Genomic DNA, 24,209 nt, shown 5'->3' with positions numbered 1-24,209 from the left:
TAATGACAATGGAGAAGCAGAGAGCTATAAACACTGGCAAACCTCTCTGTTGTCAACTTCGAGTGGTCAGTACACAATATGTGACTCTTTTCCACAGCTGCCTCTCCATAGGTATGTGAAATGTGCACAGGAATGAGAGAATAGAGCCCTTAGAGGGGAGGACCCAGTAAGCCTCTTCCCTTACATTTTCCTGTTGCTCTTGATGCAACTGAAACCTCAGAGAGAGGGGAACAATACTCTTTAGCTGCTGTCTCCCTCAGCTCTGTCAAATAAATAACATTTGTTTGGCAAATCCCAACAAGAATCAAGGGATAACTGCCACTCCCCTTCCCCACACCTGCTGCGGGCACGTGCTAGCAGTCGCTCTGAAAGGCACTCAGGCTTCTGAGGCACAATGTGTTGTACACCCCCTGAGTCTCTCAGGAAAATACTTGTTGGGCTATGCCAGCTTTTGAAGGTCTTTTCCCTCGTTCTAGCATGGTATAAGTGGGATATAATTTAATACCGCACTTGAAATACCACTAATGAAAAAAGGATTCCTTGCAACACAAAGATTGTCTAATCTCTAAATCCTTTTACATGAAATATGCGTTTACTATATATGTTTTTAGGATTAGCACATTTCCTGAATTTGTTTATAATGTCTTCACTCAATGTTCTGTGATAGGCATCATGATGATGACATTGTGATCAGTTTGTTTTCCAGTCAGACAGTTCATTATTTCCTCTTCACTGCTTATCACTTTGAGACAGGCATAAGAGTTGCCGCACTAGACACAACTATTTATCTGTGTAGGGAGTTGTGAGTTTATATGCTTTCTCTATTTATTTGTGTGAAGTTGTTGACTACTGTATTTGAATTGGATATCTTCATTTGGCCGTATGCTATTGTTTTCTATATCGAAAACACAAATATCTTTTTCAAATTGCCTCATTAAACATAATGAATCTATGGTGGCCACTGGGGACTGGATGAGTTTTACTACCTCCACGCATACTGTTGAAGTTAGATTATGTGTTTGTTGACAGCAAATTGTTTGAAATTTCCATTGTCTCTCTTTTTATAGGCTCCTACTTCCTTTAAAAATATTTGGTAATGAATTTGAACATAAAGGTGGAGCGGCCTGTCCGCCCACCAACAGAACAGGGAAGTCATTAGTTTCGGCTACAGTAAATGTATTACTCTGTAACATACCTGTTTCTGTCCAGTGAGCTTGGTACTATTGTCCACGCTTTATTTATTCTCTTGTCTTATTTACAGTTCCATTTTCATTCTTTGCATCACTAACTACCTCATTAAACTTCTATGTATTATTCACATCACATCTGACTGTTATCTCATACTGCCTAAAGCATGTTTACACTGATAAAAATGCACCTTGTAGACAATGTAAGAACTTTTGCAAAACACAAAGGGCAAACTTTGAAAAGGACACCTCTTTTCTGTTAAATATAAACATTACAGCCCAAGTCTTTCTCTGCTTTTATCGGCCGTAGTCAGATATTGATATCTTCAATAAAGTAAAGAAGTCAGTGTGGTTATGCTGTTTGTGCCTAGAGCAAACCATGTGGAACTCTGTCTTCTGCTCTGCGTTTTTCAGGATATTCATATGGCATTCAAAGGAGCCTGACGACCAGGCTAATCCCAAAATAGATACACTTAAGTGTTGACAATGATTCATTGATGGCTAAAAACCTTTCAGGTATATGTCTTTTTCTGAAGCTAAATTATTATTAGTATTACAAATACCATTTGCCCGATACATGTGCTGGGAGATACTTCTCTTACGTTATGCTGCTTTGAATAGAGGCAGTTGGTTACTGATAGGATTTTTAGTCACATATTCCAACCCACTCTTTCAAAGGCTATGGGTAAGGGATGTTAGCTGGTGCAATATCTAGAGCATACAGTACTGACTTATAGTACCTGAAGTACCAACCTGCATGATCACATTCTGCAGCCTCTTTATAATGGATATTATTTCATACTGTCCTGTATGCTAAATCATATGAGAAGCTTAGTTTGTGTAAAAATTGTATCTTTTCGGTTGACTCATAGTTCTGAACCTTCATTCAACTTGCATCTCTATTTTTAGAAACAATTGTAATAATAAGTATACAAAGTAAGCTGACAATATACCAATGATAAATTAGAAAATATCTAAAGATGTATTAATGATTCAATACAAAAGAAAAAACAGAGAAAGCAGAGCAAGCTGCATTGGCCCACACTAAATTAAATTGTTACTAAACATGAAAGAGTCAAAATAAAAACAAAGGTTTCAAAAATAAATATTTGTATTTAATGTCTGTTTATTGAATACAAGCAAATAGAAGATGCATGCATGTCGCAGTGTAAGTAGCGGGAAGGCATCATAGGCTTGGCTATACATTAAGATATCAGCTCAAGTTCGACCCATCAGGACAGCCCCTTCCCCGCAAACCCGGTAAACAGATGCATTTTAAAGAGCGGGGCCCTCCCAGATAACAAACTGCGGAGCGAAAGGCCCTGGGCCAAGAAAGAGTCCATGGGAGAAGCAAGAGTGCAACAGCCAGACCAGAGTTAAATCTTCAAATAAAAGAGTGACATAGCAGCGCAGCTGGAAAACCAATAGGACCAAGCAAGCTTGGCCCCACCAAGTATGAGGCCCTCACGTTGGGAGAAAAATAAAAAAAAATTAACAAATCCGCTCTTCGTCCATTTTAAAAAGTATTTTCTTTAAAAGAAAAGCAGTAATGCAACCCATCTAACAATTGATTATCTGTAAGTAGACAGCTCTAACAACATTCTAATTGTGGCAAGGTTAGTTTCTGAATGCTGTTGTCTGAAAATCAGCATACACACAGACAACATGGGGAGTCCATGAAATGTAAAATTGTGGTTTTAATGACTTAAAAAACAGAATGAATGTTCTAGTTCCTTCTGAGAATTTATCACCATATCTAATTCACCAAGACGAATCCTTTTGTTGCCATTCGTACATCATTCTTAAGCAAGTACAATACAGGTGAGATACCATTTGTGTCTCCAGAAGCTGTAGAGCAGTCACTTCTAGTGAAAACTGACCACTTTTCAGTGAATTTCTCCTCTAATTCAGCTGTCTTCTTGACACACGATTCATGCTGCTTTGAGAACTATCTCAAAAGTGTGAATTTGTTTTCTAATTGATTTATTATATAAGCATATTTCAAAAAGTGCGCTACAGTGTATGATCTAGGCCATTAAGAGATGTGAATATAAAGACAGGCACACCTGTAAATATTAAAAATTAACAAATGGGAGTTTAAGGTGTCACATTGCATGAGTAAAATGACATTGCTGGCAATATGACTAAAAGCCATTGTGGCTTTTAATTGGTTCTCTCAATCTTTAACAATGCAAAGAATACTAGTGCTGGGAAGGCGAGTATTAATCCATATATATTTGTATAAGCTCTAATGAGTGAATATTTAGAGGAAATGTTCCGAAATTGGGATGGTTTTAATCGTGATTTATATCACCATTCATGGTCTGTGAAATTCTGTACCGACAGCCCTGTGGCACCGTAGGATTTAGGTTGCTCCAAGCCCTCTGACGAAGGAGAAGATTGAATCATGCATTTGCCTCCTTGTCCATTTCCTACCTTTGAGATACGGGGAACATCCTTTACAACGTAACTTTTAAAACGCACTACCATTACGACGCAACTTTAACAATGCAAGTTATTACAGCGCATTGCGCTGGGGGGCGCTCTAGGATAGGGAATAGTTTAATTTACTATCCAACACCTTCCCTACTATCCACGGGGACTGGAGTTGGAATAGTAAATTAAACTATTCACTATCCAGCGCCCCCAGGGCCGGACTGGCTACCGGGCAGTCGTGTGTGCTGCCGAGCAGGGGGATGATTTCTCCGTGGTATGGGTGTATTTCGTTGATGGGGACCTGCGTGCGCTTTGAAAAAAAAAAGCAAAACGAATTTCGTTTTGCACACACAGGTCCCCATCAACGAAAGCATCCCCCTGCTCGGCAGCACACATAACTGCCCGGTAGCCAGTCCGGCCCTGAGCGCCCCCCAACGCAAGTCGTTGTAACGACTTGCGTTGTAAAACCTGCGTTGTAAAGGCATGCTTGGTAAAAACATGCGTTGAAACGTCATACATCCTTGAGATACACATCTTAATCAAGTGTGAATGCTTGTTTTTTTTTTTAAAAGACAAAAGATCCACGGCCTTCACTGTGTTAAAATGATATTTCATAAACAGGCAGAAATTATGCTATGTATTCATTTGGGTAGACTTTCTTCAGTGTGGTAACTAGATATTTTTGGTTTCCTTCAGTAATTAAAGGATTGCGTTTCTCCACCAAACTCCAAATCAGGCTCTTATTCTTGACTATCAGTCATGCCCTGTAATTATTAGTTGGGCGGTATAGTCTAACCAGTGCATAATCTCCTGTTTATGCCGGGCCCGGATTTATGGGCTGATAGGCATTAGCATCCGATAATTGTTGAATGCATTAAATACCTACTCCTTCATTACATTTTGGCAGGTCAAACCTTCTGAAATTTTATTGGGGAAAACCATACAGTATTAACTGTAAAATGTGCATGGTATTCCCCACCAACTCATAATAGATGTTCGGTATCACAGCCAATAAATAACGTACCATGTGGTATTGTGGGATTATCTGATTTGCGTATGCATGCACCAAGGGAAAACAGCAGCTCAGACAAATATTTACACAACTCAGCCAAAGCTTAATGTATCATCATCTACCCCAGGGTAAATGTTTTTATGTTATGCTATTTAATGGTTATGGATTTCACGACAGGTTAATAACACCAACCAATAGGAGCAACAGGAAGTTTTGTCTACGAGGAATTTGAAACTTATTAAGCACTACCAATGTCATTATCAGGATATTTCCAAGGCCGAACAGTGTCAGCTCTGTTGTGTCGATTAAAGTATTTTTTTAAGATTGCACTGGCAATTTTTGATGTAAAAGATTGCAAGCCATAAAAATGTCCACTAAACAGCACATACATGTAAATAGTTCAGTTAATTCGTGTATAATTTTGCATTTCATATTTTACTAGGCATGCTAGGAAATCCATGTACAGAAATAGAGTTGTTTCGTCAAAGTGTGCATTATTGTACGATACAACAACTTAATGTCTGTAAAGCGGACAGTTAATGTAATTATTAGCAGAGAGGGATTTTATTTAATACCGCACAAGTAACTGGTCACCAACGTTTTTGCTGAAACTGGACGAACAATATGAAAGTCAGAATAAGCGGTGAAGTTTTCAGACTGAATCTAATGTTTGCATCTAAAATTAACACTTCATGGAGGGCGAATCTAATATGCGCTTACACTCCTACCTTTCAAAATGGCGTCACTGTGGACGCTGACACAGGACACATGGGCCGGATTGGCTACCGGCAGTTTGGAATGCTGCCGAGCTGCTGGAAGATTTCACTGCAGTGGGGGCTGATTTCGTACATGGAGACCTGCGTGTACTTCGAAATAATGAAAACAAAACGAATTTCGTTTAGTGCACGCAGGTCCCCATCAACGAAATTAACTCCCAACTCAGCAGCATTGCAAACTGCCCGGTAGCCAGTCCGGCCCTCACAACTTCCAGGACATCCCCGCGCCTGTATGCAGCTGTGTGTGTGGATGGCCTATGCTGTGTCTCCAATGTAACAGCATATCATGAAAGTACGTACAGCCCTGGCCCAACAACGATTTAAAAACAACTGAGTTTCACTCATCTTGGCATTCTTCACTATTCTGTACATTTAGCAAAATCAGTGCTTTTATAAAACATTGATTCTTTCCACGTAAGCCTTACTGCTAAGCCTTTCTTCCGTGTGATAGTGTCAAACAATCGCCGAACTGCAGTGCATATGTTCGAAAAACCCGGGAGCTAAGGAGTTTTGGAATAAACAGGTAGCAACGCATGTACGAAAAAGGCTAATACACTATCAAAGACTGCATAAGTAAACAAATCCAACTGGCATGAAAGGCATCGGTTTGCTCCTTGTCTTTCAAACTTTCGTTTCTTTTCATATATCCTGGTCTATAGCGCTGTTCAAAGAGATGTTGCACGCGATGCTACATTGGCTCTGTGGAACACATCAAATTGTGCACAGCTGTAAGGCTTTGCACATGGGCAAGACCACATGTAATTTGCTGAATGTACAATACGGTTAGAAATTATGTTTTCACACATCAGCACAGCAAGATATTGTGCTTGAAGCAGAAGGTGCCATGCTGCCATCTAGAGACACACTCGCCCCTTAATATAGCCATACAGCCAAAAACCACATAGTCGAATTCTCACCGTATTTAGCCTAATGACTGATCAACACTTCGTACCTCAGAACACCAAGCAAGAATAAACATGTAGAATTATAGCAAAATGGCATGCAGAGATCACTAGTGGAATACACATGCATGAGAGAATAGATAAGATAAACAGAAGTACAGCAAGAGTATCTGATACAGAGAGTGAGAGACCCGTCTGTAGGACGGAAAGAGGGTGATCTAGGAACAAAAGCATACATTTGGAATTACCTGTCTGGTGTGGATAGGGCCTGTCGTCTTGAATCCCCCTTGGCAGTTGCATTCGGAAACACTATAAGGGTCCGAGCTGCTTGAGGAGCACTTGGAGAGTGAGTCACACCCCACCACGAATGTATTATCCAAAGGAAGTTCCTGGATGACATGGTGCTTTTTAGGTGGGACTGGTGTCTCAGCTTTTATCTGGAATGAAGGCTGCGGAGATGCAGACTTGTAGTGCTTTGCCAAATCTGGGCTATCAGGTTTAAAGGTGCTTGGGGTGGTACCCCAGTTGTATTTTCCCATAGTCTGTTCTTCAAGCTCCACGGGTATATCCAATGTGCCGTTGATATGCTCATGAGCAGGGTCATCAGGCTTAGATTCTTCAATTGTCACGAAGTTAAGGAGAAGGCTTTTAGGAGAGCGCTTCTTCTTCTTCTTCTTTTTCTTGATCTGCCTATTTTCCTGGTTTTGTGAAACCCATTCCCCACTTTGTTTGCTTTTCTGAACGACTTTATGTCTAGGAGTTTGGCGGCAACGCACAAGAGCAGTGACAAAGATTACCAGGATTACTGTCATTGTTCCGGCAATGATTGCTATAATGAATTTGACATAGTCATTGGTCTGTGGAGTGAATTCTCCATCCCCAACATTCTGGCCAACCGGTGTTTCCATATTTCTCCGAACTAGTTCGAGGACATAGGAACCATTGGTAACAGTCTCATTCACAAATAAATGCACTAAAGCTATTGTGTACAGTGACTCGGGCTGTCCTAAGTCATTGACCTTTATCACTAACCTGTGCAAACCATGATCTGCTGCAAGCACTTTCTCTTTTAAACTGATGTTGCCTGTTAGTTGGTCAATACTAAATAAGCCTCTAGAATTTCCACCTACTATGCTGTAGTGAAGTTCTGCATTCATTCCGGTGTCATTATCCACTGCAAAGACTTTTGTCACCACAGAACCTGGGCTGGTGGATGTTTTTACTAAGTCATAAGAGAAGTTTGTAGATGGTTTCACAAAGACAGGCCTGTTGTCATTTACATCTACTACGTTGATTGTCACTTTAGCAGTTGAGGAGCGTTGTGGGTTTCCTTTATCGACAGCCTTCACCTGGAAAGTGTAAGATCCTTGTTGCTCTCTGTCAAAGGATATATTCGGCCTTATAACACCTGTGAGGGGATCTATTAAGAAATTATCTTTGCTATTCACAATTGAGAGGGTGACCACAGCATTATCTCCAAGATCAGCATCTGTCACTGTGATGAGCCCCACTGTGCCATACATAGGTAGATTTTCTGGAACATAGAAATTGTACTCATTGTGGGTGAAGGCAGGACTGTTGTCGTTCTGGTCAAGCACTGATAATGTTACTGTTGTATTTGTCTGTAAGGAAGGGATGCCATTGTCTTTTGCAATTACTGTGAATGAAAACCTGTCCACCTTTTCTCTATCTAGTTTCCGCACTGCTGTCAAAATCCCTGTTCGTCGATCCAGGTTAAATATTGGTGGAGCATTGGATCCAAGAGTGTAGCTTATCTCAGCGTTGCGACCACTGTCGGCATCTGTGGCACTAATCTTAGTTAACTCAGTACCAGGTGCATTGTTCTCGAAAAAGGAAAGTCCAATCACAGGTAAGGTGAATACTGGCGTATTATCATTCTCGTCCTTGATTTTAATGAGAAGCATTGCAGACTGATTTAGTGGAGGTTTCCCTGAATCAGAAGCAACTATTTTAATGGCGTATTCCCGAGTTATCTCGTAGTCAAGAGGGGCTGCAGTTTCCAACAAAAACTGATTGTGAAATACTGGCTTCAGTCGAAAAGGGACATCATGATCTGTGTAGCAAGTAACCTTCCCATTCATGTCGGCATCCTTATCAATCACTGTGATGAGTGCAATTTTTGTATTGAGTGGGGCCTTTTCTGAAAGTAGCACAGTCCCATTTACAGGGGTGATGATGTACCTAATATCTATTGATGGAACATTATCGTTGATATCAATAATATTGATAATCACCGTTGCTCTTGATGGTGTTGTGCTACCATCACTAGCCAAGACTGTTAGCTTGTGAAAATGAGATTCCTCTCGATCCAGTGGTTCTTTGATAGTAATGAGGCCGGTATTATTGTCAATAGCAAATAGCTTCCTGGTAAGATTAGACATTTGATTGCCGAAGTAGAAGTGAATCTGTGCATTTGATCCCAAATCAGCATCTGTGGCATGAAGCTGGATGACAGAAGTGCCCACAGGAGCATTTTCAGGCACACTAACTTCGACTTCATTTTCCTTAAACACAGGGCGATTATCATTCACATCAGTAACAGATATTTGCAGAATAGCGGTACTGGATTTTGCAGGATTGCCACCATCTTCAACTTTAATCTTCATAACATAAGTGTCCTTTTGCTCCCTGTCCAGAGTTTGCTGGACGATAAGTTGTGGCCACCTGTCTCCCTCTGGTGTTTCAATTATGTCAAGTCCAAAGGCAGTTTGACCCTAGGAGAAGATATAAATAAACATGTTACCACTGACTTATTAAGAAAAAAAAATGTTAATATAGTCAAAAATCAGTAAATCCATGAAACATATGTTATCAAAGGCGTGTTAACAGAACAGGGTTGAAGACATGTACATGTCCACAAAGACATACAATCAGTTTATTCTTTGACAATTATACGTAAACAATCATTTTCATTATAGCAGAGATTCTTTTTTTTAATGATTACATAAAAACATGAATAAATACTGGTTTATCCTTGAATGTTCCCTTTTGTCCTTTTCTGGAAAGATCTAATGTACATTTTGTTTACATTCTTGCTTTTAATTATGGTTGAAACCTTGATATATAGGAACATATTGAATGGCAAATTTAGGGAGTAATACAGTTTAACTCTCCAAGTACATTTTTATTAGATTAAACATAACATCACACGTAGCATCACAAACAAAAACATTGGTGACATCATGTAAAGCATCATATACCACATAAAAGTGTACACCATTAATTACATCACTGAACACGTTACTCAATGTTGATAGCACCTATTCTGGAAGAATCATCAGGAAGGTGTATAAGGAAAAATTTACATTGAAAATAAGGGTGATAGCGGAATGAGGACTAGCACTAGAGGAAAACAATCTTTATAGAATTTACACTATTTAAATTCAACATAGATTCTGACAAAGCCCTTTGATAAAGTTTTGTTTTGGGCCCAGAAATACAACACAAACAGAAATACTGGGTTTATATCCCAATCACACAGTTTCTCTATCCTTATTGAGAAATACGTTGAACATTATATATATATATATATATATATATATATATATAAATATATTTTGCCTACTGACAGTCGCAGGTAGGGAGCTATAGTTAAGACCATGTTTCCATAGGAAAAGCGTTTCCTGACTTCCCTATATTTTTTGTGCCATTTTGCAAATCTTTACAACCCTTTCCAAAAAAAGCATGCCCGTAATCCTTGTTGAGCATGCAAAGTTTTGGGCTGATCTGTCAAGCAGGTGCAGAAAAAAGGGGGGTCAAAAAGTGTGTTTCCCATGTTAATTTCCATAGAGTCTTTAGACATGCCTGCAGCCCAAACCACTGGATGTTATTACACCAAATTTAACAGAAAGGTAGATTTTGTTTCACAGATCACGTTTGTGTTATATAGTGTAGATCTGTTTCATAGTTGTTGAGAAATTCAATGAAATCTTAATTTGTATATCTACAATTGGGACTAATCCGCAACTATTTTGTGATGATTCATGAATAAGTGTGCCAAAAGGAATACTGTGGTTGGCTGGCTGCAACCTGAGCAGAAAGTTGAGGCCTCCATTTTAGTTTATCTGCACAGTCCCATGGGCTACACATATATGGCAGAAACTGGAATAAGGGTTCAGGTTGGATGTACCCTGACACCATGGATAGGTTATAGGATAGTTTCGGGGACACACTGTATGGGCAGAAAATATTGAAGAAAGTGTTTTTCTGCATCACATGCAAGATTCACTAATTTGCCGCAACTCTCAGTGTGGCCCCCATGTGTAATGTTGAACAAATTTGCGAAAATCACAAAAAAAAGTACAAACATATAGATTCACACACCCACCCTCAGTCTCTTTCAGACACTCACACACCCACTCACAATCTCACTCACACACCCACTCACAAACCCACTCAGATACTTATGTACCCACTTAGTGACCTACTCATGGACCCTCTCACACACCCACTCAGACACTCATACACCCACTCATAGACCAACTCAGACACTTACACACCCAATTAGAGACCTACTCAGAAACTCACACACCCATTCACAGACCCACTCAGTGCTCTCTCAGACTCTTACATTCATTCATGGACCCAGTCAGACACTCAAACACCCACTAGCAGACCCACTCGGAAACTAATGCAACCACTCACAGACAAACACAGATGCTCTCACATCCACTAGTAGATCCACTCAGACAGTCATGCACTCATTCACAGATGCACTCATAGACTCACACACTGACTTACAGACTCACTCAGACACTTGTGTACCCACTTGGAGACCTGCTAAGGGACTCACACACACTCACAGACCCACTGGGACATTGATGCACCCACTCACAGACTCACTGGAACACTGATGAACCCAATCACAGACCCACTCAAACACTCATGCACCCACTCACAGACCCACTCAGACATTCATGCACCCACTCACAAACTCACTCTGACTCACTCATGGACCCAGTCGGACACTTACACACCCACTGACAGGCCAACTAAGACACTCATGCACTCACTCATAGATGCAATCAGACACTCTCACACCCACTCACAGACCCAGTAAGACACTTAAACACACCCATTACCCACTCAGACAATCATGCAACCACTCACAGATGCACTCAGACACTTTCACTTCCACTCACAAACCCACTCAGGAGTCATACTCCCACTCACAGATCCATGCAGACTCTCATGCACCCACTCACACACCCAGTGAAACACTCATGTCCTCACTGACATGCTCAGAGACTCATGCATCCACTCAATGATTCCCTCAGACACTCATGCACTGAATCCGAGACCCACTCAGACAGTGAAGCACCCACTAAGAGACCCATTGAGAGACTTATGCAGCCACTCATAGACCCATTCAGACTCTCACACACCCAGTGAGGTACTCACACTCTCACTGCCAAACCCACAGAGACACTCATGTACTCACTGACATACTCAGTAACTCATGCATCCACTCACAGATCCTCTCAGACACACATGCAGATTCAAAGACTCACTCAGCCATCAGAGATCCAGACACTCATGCACCCACTTACAGATCCACTCACAGACTCATGAATCCACTCACAGATCCACCCAGACACTCATGCACCCACTCAGTAATACACTGAGAGACGTATTCATTCACTCACAGACCCATTCAGATACTCATGCACCCATTAACAGACTCATTTAGACACTCGCACACACATTTATAGACCCACTCACACACCCTCTGACAGAGCCACTCAGACACTTATTAATCCACTGACAGACCAACCGAAACACTCATGCACTCACTCACAGATACACTCAGAGTCTCATACACCCACCTATAGAGTAATTTAAATAGTGATGTACCCAATGTGACGCACGGAATCACATATATAGCTACAAATTTTGATTTGCTGGTGTCCATTGAATGTCTGCTTTTGTGTTGGGTTGGCAATCCACAATTCTTTTAACCAAAGGCAGCAATTGATGCTACTTTAACCCTCTCTGGCCAATCAAACTAATGCCCATATTAGCCAAACTCAAGTCCATGTCAATGACACTATTTCTAGCATGCTCTCTAGCTTAAAATACATAGCTATGACCCACAATCTACACTCTAACCATTTCCAAGTCAAGTAGGGGTAGCAGACAAAAGAAGGCTATAGCTAAATGAGACAGTTTAAAAAAAAAAAGGCAGTTAAACTGGAGGTCGGTTCCTGGTTTAAAAACAAAGTTGATTGAATGGTGTAAAACAAGTAGGTTAATAATATTGGGTAGTGTCTTCAAAAGACATGACAGTAATGTTATTGGCTCTGTTCAAGATTTAAAAAATGTAATGCAAACTTGGATATACTGTCAATTCTGTATCGTCAACCACACCTGCCAAAGAACATTATGCAACTAGTATGGGCCTTCTAGAATATGCTGTGAACTTGTGACCTTTTAGTTCTAGTGGGTTGCCATGGAGACACAGCTAATAGAGTGTTGAGGGAAGACTCTTAATGAGACTATCACCTGTTTTGTTTTTTTAATTAGTGGTGTGAAGAGTAATTTTTGTAGAATATGGGTTTCTTTTCCTAGTGAATGCGTTATTATAAAGTATAGTGTAGTATTAAAGAGCTAAAACTACCTGGCTACATATGTTTAAGGACTCCTGTAAATTATTTGTGAATTCATTGCAAATTTACACAGAGAGGAGCCATTCTGATTGAATGCACTAATAGCCCCCAATAGTGCATACAAGTTTCAACACATACTAACCAATCAGAAGTAACAAAACTAAAATATGAAAGGCATGTTTTTGTTTGTTGCCTTCCACAGTGTCTGAGAGTTCAAAGTTGAAAAGGTTTCCAATAATATTTGCTTTGTATGAGAGTGGTGTGCCATTTTTATGCTTAGTTTTCACATTTACTGAGAGTATTGAAATTATGTATTAAGAGCACATAAAAAACTATTTGTCCAACAGACTCAATTTTCAGGTATATGAATTAGATTAAACTTTGAAAAAAATTGATTGAAAAGGTTCATGTGTATGTGATGTTGATAATGTAATGTAATGTTATGTAATGTAATGTAACCAGATTTATAAAGCGCATGGTTACCTGGAGGCATCCCAGCGATAAACATATGATATTTAGAAAAGTATTGTAAGTTTATGAGACAATCTATGAGCAGTAGTGTGAGTTTTTTAATATATTTATTAATGGGTAAAAAAGACCGTTTCTGGGTGTGTGAGTATGTGACTTTTGTCTGAGGTCCAGACGCTGTGTGAGAAGTGGATTCCCAATATTTTGCCCAAGGAACTGTATATAGCACATTGCTGTTTTACTGCATACTCTAGTTGGGAGGAAAAAAGCTTGCTAACCTTTAAAACTATACTTAACAATGTAGTTGAAGCTCTGCAAAGTTTACCAGGTTCATACATGATGTGCTGCTCAAAAAGAATATTTCTCTTTGAACTCTAGGACTTTTTTATACCATTCATAAAGAGGACTACAAGTCACGGAATTGTAAGGAAAAACATGCACTGAGTAGTACATAATACATAAACCTGTGAAACTAGGCAGCCATCAATTAGATACCTTTCAGGGTGAGTGTTAGTAAGTTATAGAGCAGATCTGCATGTGCTTAAATGGTAAGACATGCCCTTTAAGTAATACTGAGTCACATGTCTGGTTTGACAATGCTAGGCACACTTAAATATGGAGTGTTTCCTCGGGCCGTTACCAGTCGCGGCTGCCAGAAACTTCAATTTCCCTTTAGAGTCAACATCACAGTGCACTTGTGAGATGCCGGCTACTCGCCGGGATTGAAAATTCCAATACAGACTCATAGTTACTTGGAAATTTTTATACAGAAAGCTCTACATTTAAGGACTACGATTCCCATAACACCCTGGGTTTGCTACTTGCCTAGTGACTTGGGCTCAAGCACCAGTACAGAATCAATCGGATATCTTCTCTACATTATACAGAATATACTTAAGAAGTCTTCTCCTACCTAAGTAATAGACTCATCGAGCGGGAGTCACCCATTCTCTATTAGAGAATAATGTATCCATTTACTTTACCCTCCGTGGCTTCAAACATCCATTTTGGGCCCATATACAGCTGTGTATGGGTACCTTTTATGGCTGTCCTGAAGAAGGCATGGTGAGCAAAAAAACGATGGATTTAGGCCCAGATCTCTGTACTGGGGTGAGTGTATGACATTGTTCTGCATTCTGTCCATCAACTGTTGTTTCTGCATTTGTCACCCAGAGTGGAACGGGTATGCCCAGGCGTGGGTCTTGTGCTCTCCATGCCACTGGAATCAAGCTATCCTGGCTGAAGAGGGGTGAAACCCCGAAACCGGTCCTAGGATGCTTGTTTCCAGTCCAGGGAGGACCTGGCTTGGCAGTACGGACTGGACTGTTCCCATGAGGCACAGGGTCAAGACTGATTTGCATACAGCTGGGTTCAAACTGGAATGGCATGGTGAGCAAAAAAAGATGGATTTAGTCCCAGATCTCTGTACTGGGGTGATTGTATGAATTGTTCTGCATTCCGTCCATCAACTGTTTTTTTTTGCAAATGAAGAAGTAGCTTTGCACGCTGAAACGTGCGTGGAAAAATAAGAAATTCCCACCATTAAGCCACAATGTCACATTCCTTGGCGGAATTTCGCGGAACCTGAACACTCGGAGGCAGTACCACTGATATAATTAAGTGGCACGATTGATTTGACGGCCCATACTCACGACATTGGGGTGAGAAGACGGGAGGTCCGAAATTCGAATTTAAAGTGCGAAGCCTCCCTCATATGCCTAACCAAGAGTGGTAACACTATTCAGTGTGTGGGACAGAAATACAGAAGTTTAGTTTGTACCAAGCCCATCTCGCAAATACATAAGAGAAATGAAAGTCTATTCCGTGCAGACATATAATAATCCTTAGCGCAACGGTCCATAAGTGCAGAGCACAGATAACAATAAGAAATAAAAGCCAATAAGATTGATCAGGAAAGGAAAAATGTTATTCGTGCGGAGACAGATTTAAATATTGTCTTGATAAAGATGGTGTGAAAAGAGGAAGGCCATTGAAACACATAGGTATGCCTTAAACCACAACCCTTTGTGCTTACAAGGTAAAAGATGTCTTTTTGAGTTGCAGTACGTTTTTTGCGCACTTGTACATCTCTTTGGCAAGTACTACATACAGAATGACATCCGTAATGCAAGTGACATACATGTTTTAAAAACATAGAGCCTGTCTCTCACCCAGTTACACAGCAACAGAGGCAGTTATGCATTCACACACATATATGCAGCACTATTGAAGGCAGTTACAGACGCACTTGCATATTCCTGTATTCAGCAACAAAGACACTGATCTATTTGTTCAGGCACTTACACTGACATTTAGAGAGCCATAGAGTTGCTAAAAAAGACAGTCATTAACTAGTATTCTTACTTAATCATGTGATGGTTTTTCTACAGGTGGAGTCCTACAGTCACACAGAAATGTAGCCAAGTGCTGACAGAACCAAGTCGCCCATGCAGACAAGTATTACTTTAAATATGTGTCAGGCCTATTACTGCAGTCTGTCTGTGCACTTTTAGCTCCAGCTCAACTTGGCATGAAAAAGATATTCATCAAGCATGAAGAACTCCTTTTAGTACATATAACTCAAATCTGAGATAGGCCATAGGTATGCCACAATGTACAGTGCTTTGTGGTTAAAAGGTAAGAGATGTCCTTTTCAGTTTCATTAAGTTCTTCATACACTTGGAGAGCACCGTGCCAAGTACTACATAGTGTGTAGCACCTATAATGCATGTGGCATACATGTTGTCAAAAACATAGACCCTACCTCCCACCCAGTCAGACTGCACAGAGGCACTTATACATTTACTCACATGGTCAGAAACTTGTTATGTATCCAGCATTATCAAGGGCAGTTGCAGACAGACTTATATACCTCTGTATTCACCAAGACAGGCTCTGAGCTTTTTGTTCAGTCACTTACATACACATTTAAAGAGTGATAGATTTAGTAAAACAGACAGTCATATACCAGGACAATTACTTAAACATTTGATGGTACTTCTAAAGTTTGACTCCTAAAGTCTCTCAGATATGTAGCGAATCACTGATAGAACCTAGTCACCCATTCAGACAAATAGTCCATTAAACATGGGGAGGTACAGAAGAACATGGTTAAGGATATGGTGGTATACTCAGTGAGAGACTAATGCCACAGTGACACAGAAAAAGACACAGATACATAATCATGAAATGTAATAGAATAATGTTAGCTAGCTTATAATAAGACAACTGTATATGTTGGTAGTTAAATACTTAAAATATGTAATCTGAAAATATGCAATTAAAAGATAAATATACTAATTTTCTTCTTTTCAACAATCAATTCCTAGTTAAGTAAAGACACTTACAATGTCATCAAAATGTTAGAGAAGAAAGAAACAGAAGCAAGGATAATATCTCCTCATAGATAAGATACAAAATTGGCAAAATGAGGAGAAAATGGTGGAAGAGAAAAGAGATGCTGGTAAAAGAACCAGAACATTTCTTAATGTAGCTTGTGGACAACTGGAAAGTCAGCAAAGTCAAGTAAATGAAAAACAAAGTTTGAGATCAACTGAGAAACAAGAAAAGGTACATGATATGAAAAGTAAAAAATCATAAAAAAGCAGAGAAATTCTCCAGAAGACAGAGGCAGTTTAAGAAAATCGAAGTTAGAAGGTTCTGTAGTAGAGTAAGTAAAAATAAGAAATATGAAGACGTATAAAAGAGGAAGAGAACTCGTCAGATAAGCGTGTTGAGGCTGTAGTTGATAAGGCCTTTGCTCTTAAGAGGAAGCTATTTATTTTGACTCTAACCAGAATGAGGACACTGGATACAATAGGGTTTGCCATGAAGAAAATAAACCAAGAGAAAAGATGTGTCAATAGAAGTAACTTTTGCAAAGTTTTCAGCGATGAATGGAGACATATTTCTAGTACTGAGTCTTTCTTTAAAGAAGAAAGCTGCTTCCAGGAGAACACTTTAGTGCACACAACTGAAGAATCTGGGCGATGCTATGAGATTAAGCATGTTCCCCTATTCCAAAAGAGGTGATGGTAGCTAGAAATGAAGAGGAAGTGATAGCTGAAGAGGTATAGGGAAGGCATAGACAGGCCCCTGTATGGAACTGCAGCAGTATTTGGCAGAAATCTAAAGATATATTGAAAACTTTCCTACATATCTCTCCATGCAAAATTGTGAAACAGAAAATAAGGATTTTGCAAGGATTAGATCCATGCAAAGTAAGGACGTATACTAATTCACAGGGGCATTCACTAGCATGTCTATCAAAGAAAATGTGTTGATGAACCTTTTATTACTTCAGAATGTAAGCTGTTCACCACTCTAAAATGCAGAATCTAGTCAGGAGGTTTTGCTATGTCAAAACTCCTGCTATATGTTTAGAAGAAATGAATAGCGCTTCTTTGCGTAGTACACCAACAGATGCAAAAGACATTTTTGAATATTAGTTTTGTTTCTTTGGACCTGAACAGGAGTGTAGGGAAAATGGGGACTTGATATCTGAAGGTATGGCAGAACAGGACACACATAATACTGTTAATAACTTTTGAGGAGAGATTACAAAGTTTAACCTAGTTTATTCAGCAAAACCAAACTGTCTTTGTTTATATTGACAATGCACTCACTACAAAAGTCAAATCGTTATGTTCTTGTCTCTTCAAAAATTGAAGAAGAGAACAGAGATAAGTGGCAAGAATTTACACCTTATTTATTTGTAGCGCTATCCATTCAAATTTAGAACAAGTTTAAATTCCATAAGAACGTCAGGATTCAAATGTTTATGAATCAATTGTAATGCAATGTATACATCCATTCCAAGCCTTAGTTCGTATGGAGCTAGGGAGAGTGGCTGTGTGAGTCTGTAAGTTGGTGTGAGACTGGCTACATCGGTGTGTATATGTGTGTGTGAGTGTAGTTAGCTTTATGTGTCTGTACATAGCTGCGTGAATGGATGTGTGAGTGCCTGTGTAGGTCTTTGAGTAGGTGTGTGAGTGGTTCCATGGGTCTCTGAGTGGATGTATCAGTGACTGTATGGGTGTGTGAATGTATGTGTAATGAGTTGATATATGGATGTGTGAGTGGATATGTGAGTAGTTGTGTGGGTGTGTGAGTGACTGTATGGGTCTGTGATTGGGTGTGTGAGTGGTTGTATGGGTCTCTGAGTATATGTATTACAGCTGTATGGGTGTGTGAGAGGGCATGTGAGTGACTGCATGGGTGTGTGAATGTGTGCATGGATGTCTGAGTGGGTGGGTGAGTGGTTGTGTTGGTGTGTGAGTGCCTTTATGGGTGTATGAGTGGGTGTATGGATGTGTGAGTGAATGTATGAATAGTTATGTGGGTGTGTGAGAGAGTGTGTGAGTAGGTGTATGACTGTGTTTGTGTTTTAATAGGGCTGAGTTAAATGGGCAAATTTACACCTAACATTGCATGCAGTAGCATGGAGCAAAATAAATGACTGGAGAGAGCGACTGTAGAACGCACGATGGGTCCCTGAAACTGCCTTATTTCAAACTCATAAGCTTTGGAATGAATTTGGGCCCCTGGGAGAGTGCCACTGACTTCATGAGATGCATACGTGTTTATTTGCACTTGCTTTGGTTTTAGATTTAGTTTCCAGGTGAAACTTCAAGCAAGGTAATTTTTTCGTACAAAATTGGGCAGCGTAAACTGCTAATTAACAACAAATGTAGCAGAAAGCTAGATCTTGGTTCAGAAAGCGTTCTTTCTGTGATTTGGTGTAAATCTTCTCAGTAGTTATCAAAAGAATTAAGGTTTAAAATGTATGTATATTTTATGCCATAGAGGACCTGCGGAACTGATAGATCTCAGGATAAATCTAATTTGCTGCCGTCACATCAAGAAAGATGTGGTGGCTGCAATTTTAGGGCTGAGGAACCCAATCTCCCATCCTGTACTATGTGTTGTTGGCAGCCTACTGTCACGCACACATGATTGCAAGGATGTGTGTGATGCCTATCAATAGTTTTGTACTGGAATAGTACCTTCTAGTATGAAATACTACTTTCAGAAACACTTTAAAACGTTTCCAAGTTTGTAAGTGTGCTTTATAGTACAGCACATAGGCTCAGTTGGGAATCCTTTTGGGTAAAAAAATATTTTCTCAGAAGTTACTCCTGCTTCAAGGAGGTGTACATTTTAGCGCAAAGCAAGGTCTACTTTTTTCATAGATAGAGCTTTGCATCACAATCCATGGGTATTTGCATGAGAATGCCCATACACTACCCATGGTATGCCTCCTTGGCGAAGCACTGGACAAAGATAGATTTGCTTTTTTTTCTTTAGGGCTGATTTCCAGAGGAAAATTAAAAGGTAAATTCCATTTCTGCACATTTGCGGAGGTTTACTTCGCTATTGTGACACAAACCCACAGAAAGTGTTAGTAAATCTGGGCCCCATTTTGCGACCTGTTGTGTTTTCCTTGGGTTTGCAGGGGTCACTTGTCCTATATTTAAAATTAGCACAATCCCCCAAAAAGGGGGTGCAATCTAACCCTGCACTGAGGAGAAGACTCCATTTTATTATTATTCCCTGGGTATCAACACCCTTCTCACAAATGACACCATGGAGAACCGCTAGGTGTTCCCCACCTTCAGGTTAGTGCACACTAAGGGCCTTATGTATGGGAAATTAGCATAGGGCAGCGCTGTAAGTCCTCTTGTTATGCTGCCCTGTGCCAATTTGAAAGGGCAGGAATGCACCATATTTATGAAATACAGTGCATTCATGCCCTTTTCCTCTGCGCGTGAGCACAATTTGCTGCCTAGCACCAACTTAAATTAAGCACACTTGCACAATGATGCAAGGGTGTCTCCGTTGCAGGCAGGATTGTTTTTGTGCAGAAAAGGGGACCTTCGGGCACAAAAATAATACTGAGAGGCGTTTTCCTCTTTCCATGTTTTCAGCACACATGGAAATAGGAAAAACAATGAGGAATAAAAATAGTTCTCCTCATTATGCCTTCTCTGTGGAGGTGTAACGCCTCCTTGAGGCAGAGTAAGGGAAGTCTTTGTCTTACTTCATATTGATGTGGCCACGCAGGGTAGAATGGCTTTGCTTCGCCAAATAGATAAGATTGAGATGCTTGGGCCACTGCAGCATCAAAAAAAGTGAGGCTCTAGTGGCGCAATCCTCTCATATATAGGCCCCTAAGTGCATCACACTTGGGGCTTTTGGTCTACACGTTCAATGTGACAATGCATAATGGTAAATGTGTTTCTTCATTCTTCATCATAGGGTCACACAGCACTGGTGCTAAGTTTAGTGCAATTTCCTACTTTGTCAGGACTTACAAACAAGCATTTAACACACTTTTTGCATGTCTTATGTCAGACCGTAGGTCACCATAACTGGTTCTAGAGACGTCTTTGTTCTGTCACACACGCAGATTCCTTGGTGTATTAAAGAAGAACACCTTTTCGCCTCTGAAAGAGAGGTGTATACTTTTAATGCTTCACATGAAATGTAAATTTTTTTTTTTTAAATGATTGCTTTTAAGTAATCAAACAAATTGAGCCCTAAATGAAATAATGATTCATTGCAGGTTTTTTCTTTTATCTTTTTGCGCATCAAAAAAACGAAAATGGTAGCCAGTTTTAATAATCATTTAGATTGTGAGTGAATTTCCAATTAACCGAGTTAATTTTGTAAAATACAGCGAGAAAGATAAGTGCATAAATTCCATTCATTATACATTCCCTAACGTGCACTGTTCTAGGAAGAACATCCTGCATATTCATTTGAGCAAATACATGATCATTTGCGACCACACTTGCAGTATTATTGTCACAATCTAGAGTTTTTAGGATGTTTGATTGTGGGTAAACAAGAGAGCAGATAATTATTTTGATGCATTCAAGCCTGACTTTTAAAAATGTTTATTAACTTGTTTTCTAAGTACGATGTTTTTATTGATATATTTCCCTATTTAAAGATATGATCAAAACTTGCGTTTAAGTGTGCATATTTCCAGCAACAGATTTAAGATATTGTGGACCACATGCATCAAGCAAAATACCATTTGCAAATGGGCAGATTCTGCGAATCGGTTCCTTTGCGACCTGTATTTTGCCATTTAGGATGCATCAACCCAAACGCCATTTGCAAAATAGGTAATCACAAATTTTGCGAATACATATTTTGTGAATGCAGTTAGGGAATCGCAAATTGGAATTCCCTAAATGCGATGCATTATGCATTCGCATATTGCGGTTTCGCAAATTTGGAATCAGAAATTACTTCAAGTTGACGGTAATTTACGATTCCTTTCAAAAGTCCATTGAGGTGCATACCCTTAGGGCATGTGTGCGCACCACATGCTCATACTTACCTTTTTTGGGGGTGCATCAGTGTGGCCTTTTGACCCCCTTGCACCCTTGAAATTGCATGCGCAATTAGCGAGTACCTATTTGGTACTTGCAAATTGCAAATGCAATCCCATTCGTTCCCATGGGCCTCTAGGACAATAGGAATGAATGGAAAGTCATTCCTTAATAGCGAATCGCAATTTGCGATTCACTATTAAGGAATATGTGAGAATCTCAATTATTTTTTGCGAAACCTACATGCATAGGTAATTGGGACGCCTGAATAATCGCTAATAAGGACTCGCAATTCCTACCTTTGATGCTTCTACCCCTATATTCCCAAAACCCAACTCTAAAAAAGATCGTTCCAATTCATGGCGGAGAAACAGGAACATTTGTAGTATTAACATTGGTGGTTTTACCAACTGATTACGCTTCCCCACTTGCTTTGAGGAATAAAACGTTATTTCTCAAATGTTTCCGCTTTTTTGATAGGTTATCCACCGCCATCCCTCTGGATAACATCTAGAGGAATATACACAGCAATCCCCTGGGCTGAAAGGCAACTTGTGCCTGCCTCTGTATGTGAAACATTCTAAAATACTCTTAGCACCCACGGTCATATTTAATGTCGTAGTTGTAGTTTTAGTAGTAGGAATGAGTCTTTAAATAATATTTTTGAAAACATACTTCATCCTATCATTCTTTTTCACTCGGTAACCATAATAAAAACATTTTTTAGCAATTTAGTTACAGACATAAAATAATATCAATTAGTAATGCATACGTGGAAATTAGTCTGTAATTTTTATTTCTAGTCACTAAATCGCAACCTCATTTCTGTGAGGTACAACTGGTGGGAAACAGCTTTTACAATGGCGGCTGTGCCACGCGAGCCATTTCCCCGCAAGCGAAACCAAGCTTGCCAATGCACAGTCTGGATGCGCGGATGTACACGCACAGCAAGCGGAAGAGTCGGGAGGCGCGGTCTGATATGTTTTTTGGGGGGGTTGGTTTTTGGGGGTGGGGTATAGTTTTTAGGAGTAGGGCTCATTTTTAAGGCTCTGGTGGGGTGGTGTTGTTGTAAGGGCTCCATGGGAACAATCTCAGCTTTAACACCCAGGTACAGACCGTAGCTGCCTCTTGCTTTGCTAAAATTAGAATAATCAAACGGCTTATTAACTATCTGCCAGAGGACTGCCGTAAGACTGTGATCCAGGCACTAATCATTTCCCATCTTGATTATGCCAATGCCCTTTATCTTGGTATCACAGCCGGCCTGTGTCACAAACTACAGACGGTCCAAAATGCCGCTGCTCGGCTGGTGGAGAGAATCCCCGCCAGACACCACATCTCTCCACATCTTCGTAAACTTCACTGGCTACCCATTGCGAAAAGGTGTGTCTTCAAGGCAATGACGCTGGCCTTCCGTGCATCTAAAGGCACTGGGTCAGCCCATCTGAAGACCACCCTGCGCCCTTATGCTAAATCCAGGCCACTACGCTCCAATGCCCTTTCACTGCTGGAAACTCCCCGCTTTAAACGTTCCCGAGCAGGTGGCAAAACCTTTGCGGTTTGCGCCTCTCAGCACTGGAACCAACTCCCCCTAGCCCTTCGCTCTTCCCAAACAGAACCCGCATTTCGTAAATCCCTGAAAACCCTTCTCTTTTCTTCTTAGTCTGGTTACCTTACTGATTCCTCCTGATGTCAGAGCCTTTTTGCTAGCGCCGGGATGCCCCGTTGGGGCCGCTGCGCGCTTTATAAAATACACAAATAAATAAATAAATAAATGGGGGGATGGGTTGTTTTTAGTGCCAGGTTTTTATTAGGGCTGGAGGAGTCGGGTAGTGTTTTAGGGCAGTTGTTTTTTAGGTCTCAGGGGTGATTGGGTTGATTTAGGGCTTGGGGTCAGAGTCATTTTTAGGACTTAGGTGGGTAGCGGTTGTTTCATAGGCCTCGGGGTTATCAGGGTTGTTTTTAGTGCCAGGTTTTTATTGGGGCTGGAGAAGTCGGTTGTGTTTTAGGGCTGGGGGATTTGGTTGTTTTTAGCAGTCATGCCTTCACCACAAAATCGGATGAAAAAGGCATACATGGTAAAGGAATGCGTTGTTAAGAAGCAATCATTGTTCGGGCAGCCTTATAGAGGCATGCGTGGTTTAGCCATGCGTGCCTCTTTCATACAACTGCAATTGGTGAGTAGAAAATAGGAGACCCCAATGCATCCAGGGGTAGTGTAGCATGCTTGAACCCCTAACCTAAAACACAATGCTTGAAATGACACAATTTCATTTAAAAGAGAGTAATCCATGGCTTTTTATTATATTAAGCATTTTATCCTTGGCTTTTCATCATATATGTATATATCACTCCACCTTGTTCATGTGCCCAGAATTCAAAACTGCACTTGAAGGCATAATTGAGTACTCTTAGTCAGTGACCTAGGTGCCACTCATTCTCGTGAATTTCCTTGCTATA

General features: G+C 40.3%; 1 protein-coding gene across 1 annotated transcript in view; it reads right to left on the bottom strand.

Moving 5' to 3' along the window:
- LOC144827679 (protocadherin-11 X-linked-like) overlaps positions 1–24,209 on the bottom strand; it is a 420,026-nt gene that overhangs the window by 40,547 nt on the left and 355,270 nt on the right. Inside the window, exon 3 of the mRNA XM_078685909.1 lies at positions 6,562–9,048. Coding sequence (XP_078542035.1) covers positions 6,562–9,048 — 2,487 coding nt within the window. The remainder of the gene's footprint in view (positions 1–6,561; positions 9,049–24,209) is intronic.

This window comes from Lissotriton helveticus, chromosome 4_1, assembly GCF_964261635.1.
Source record: "Lissotriton helveticus chromosome 4_1, aLisHel1.1, whole genome shotgun sequence".
Lineage (NCBI taxonomy): Eukaryota > Metazoa > Chordata > Amphibia > Caudata > Salamandridae > Lissotriton > Lissotriton helveticus.
Note: the sequence above shows the minus strand (reverse complement) of the source record. Positions and strands in the feature narration are given on the sequence as shown.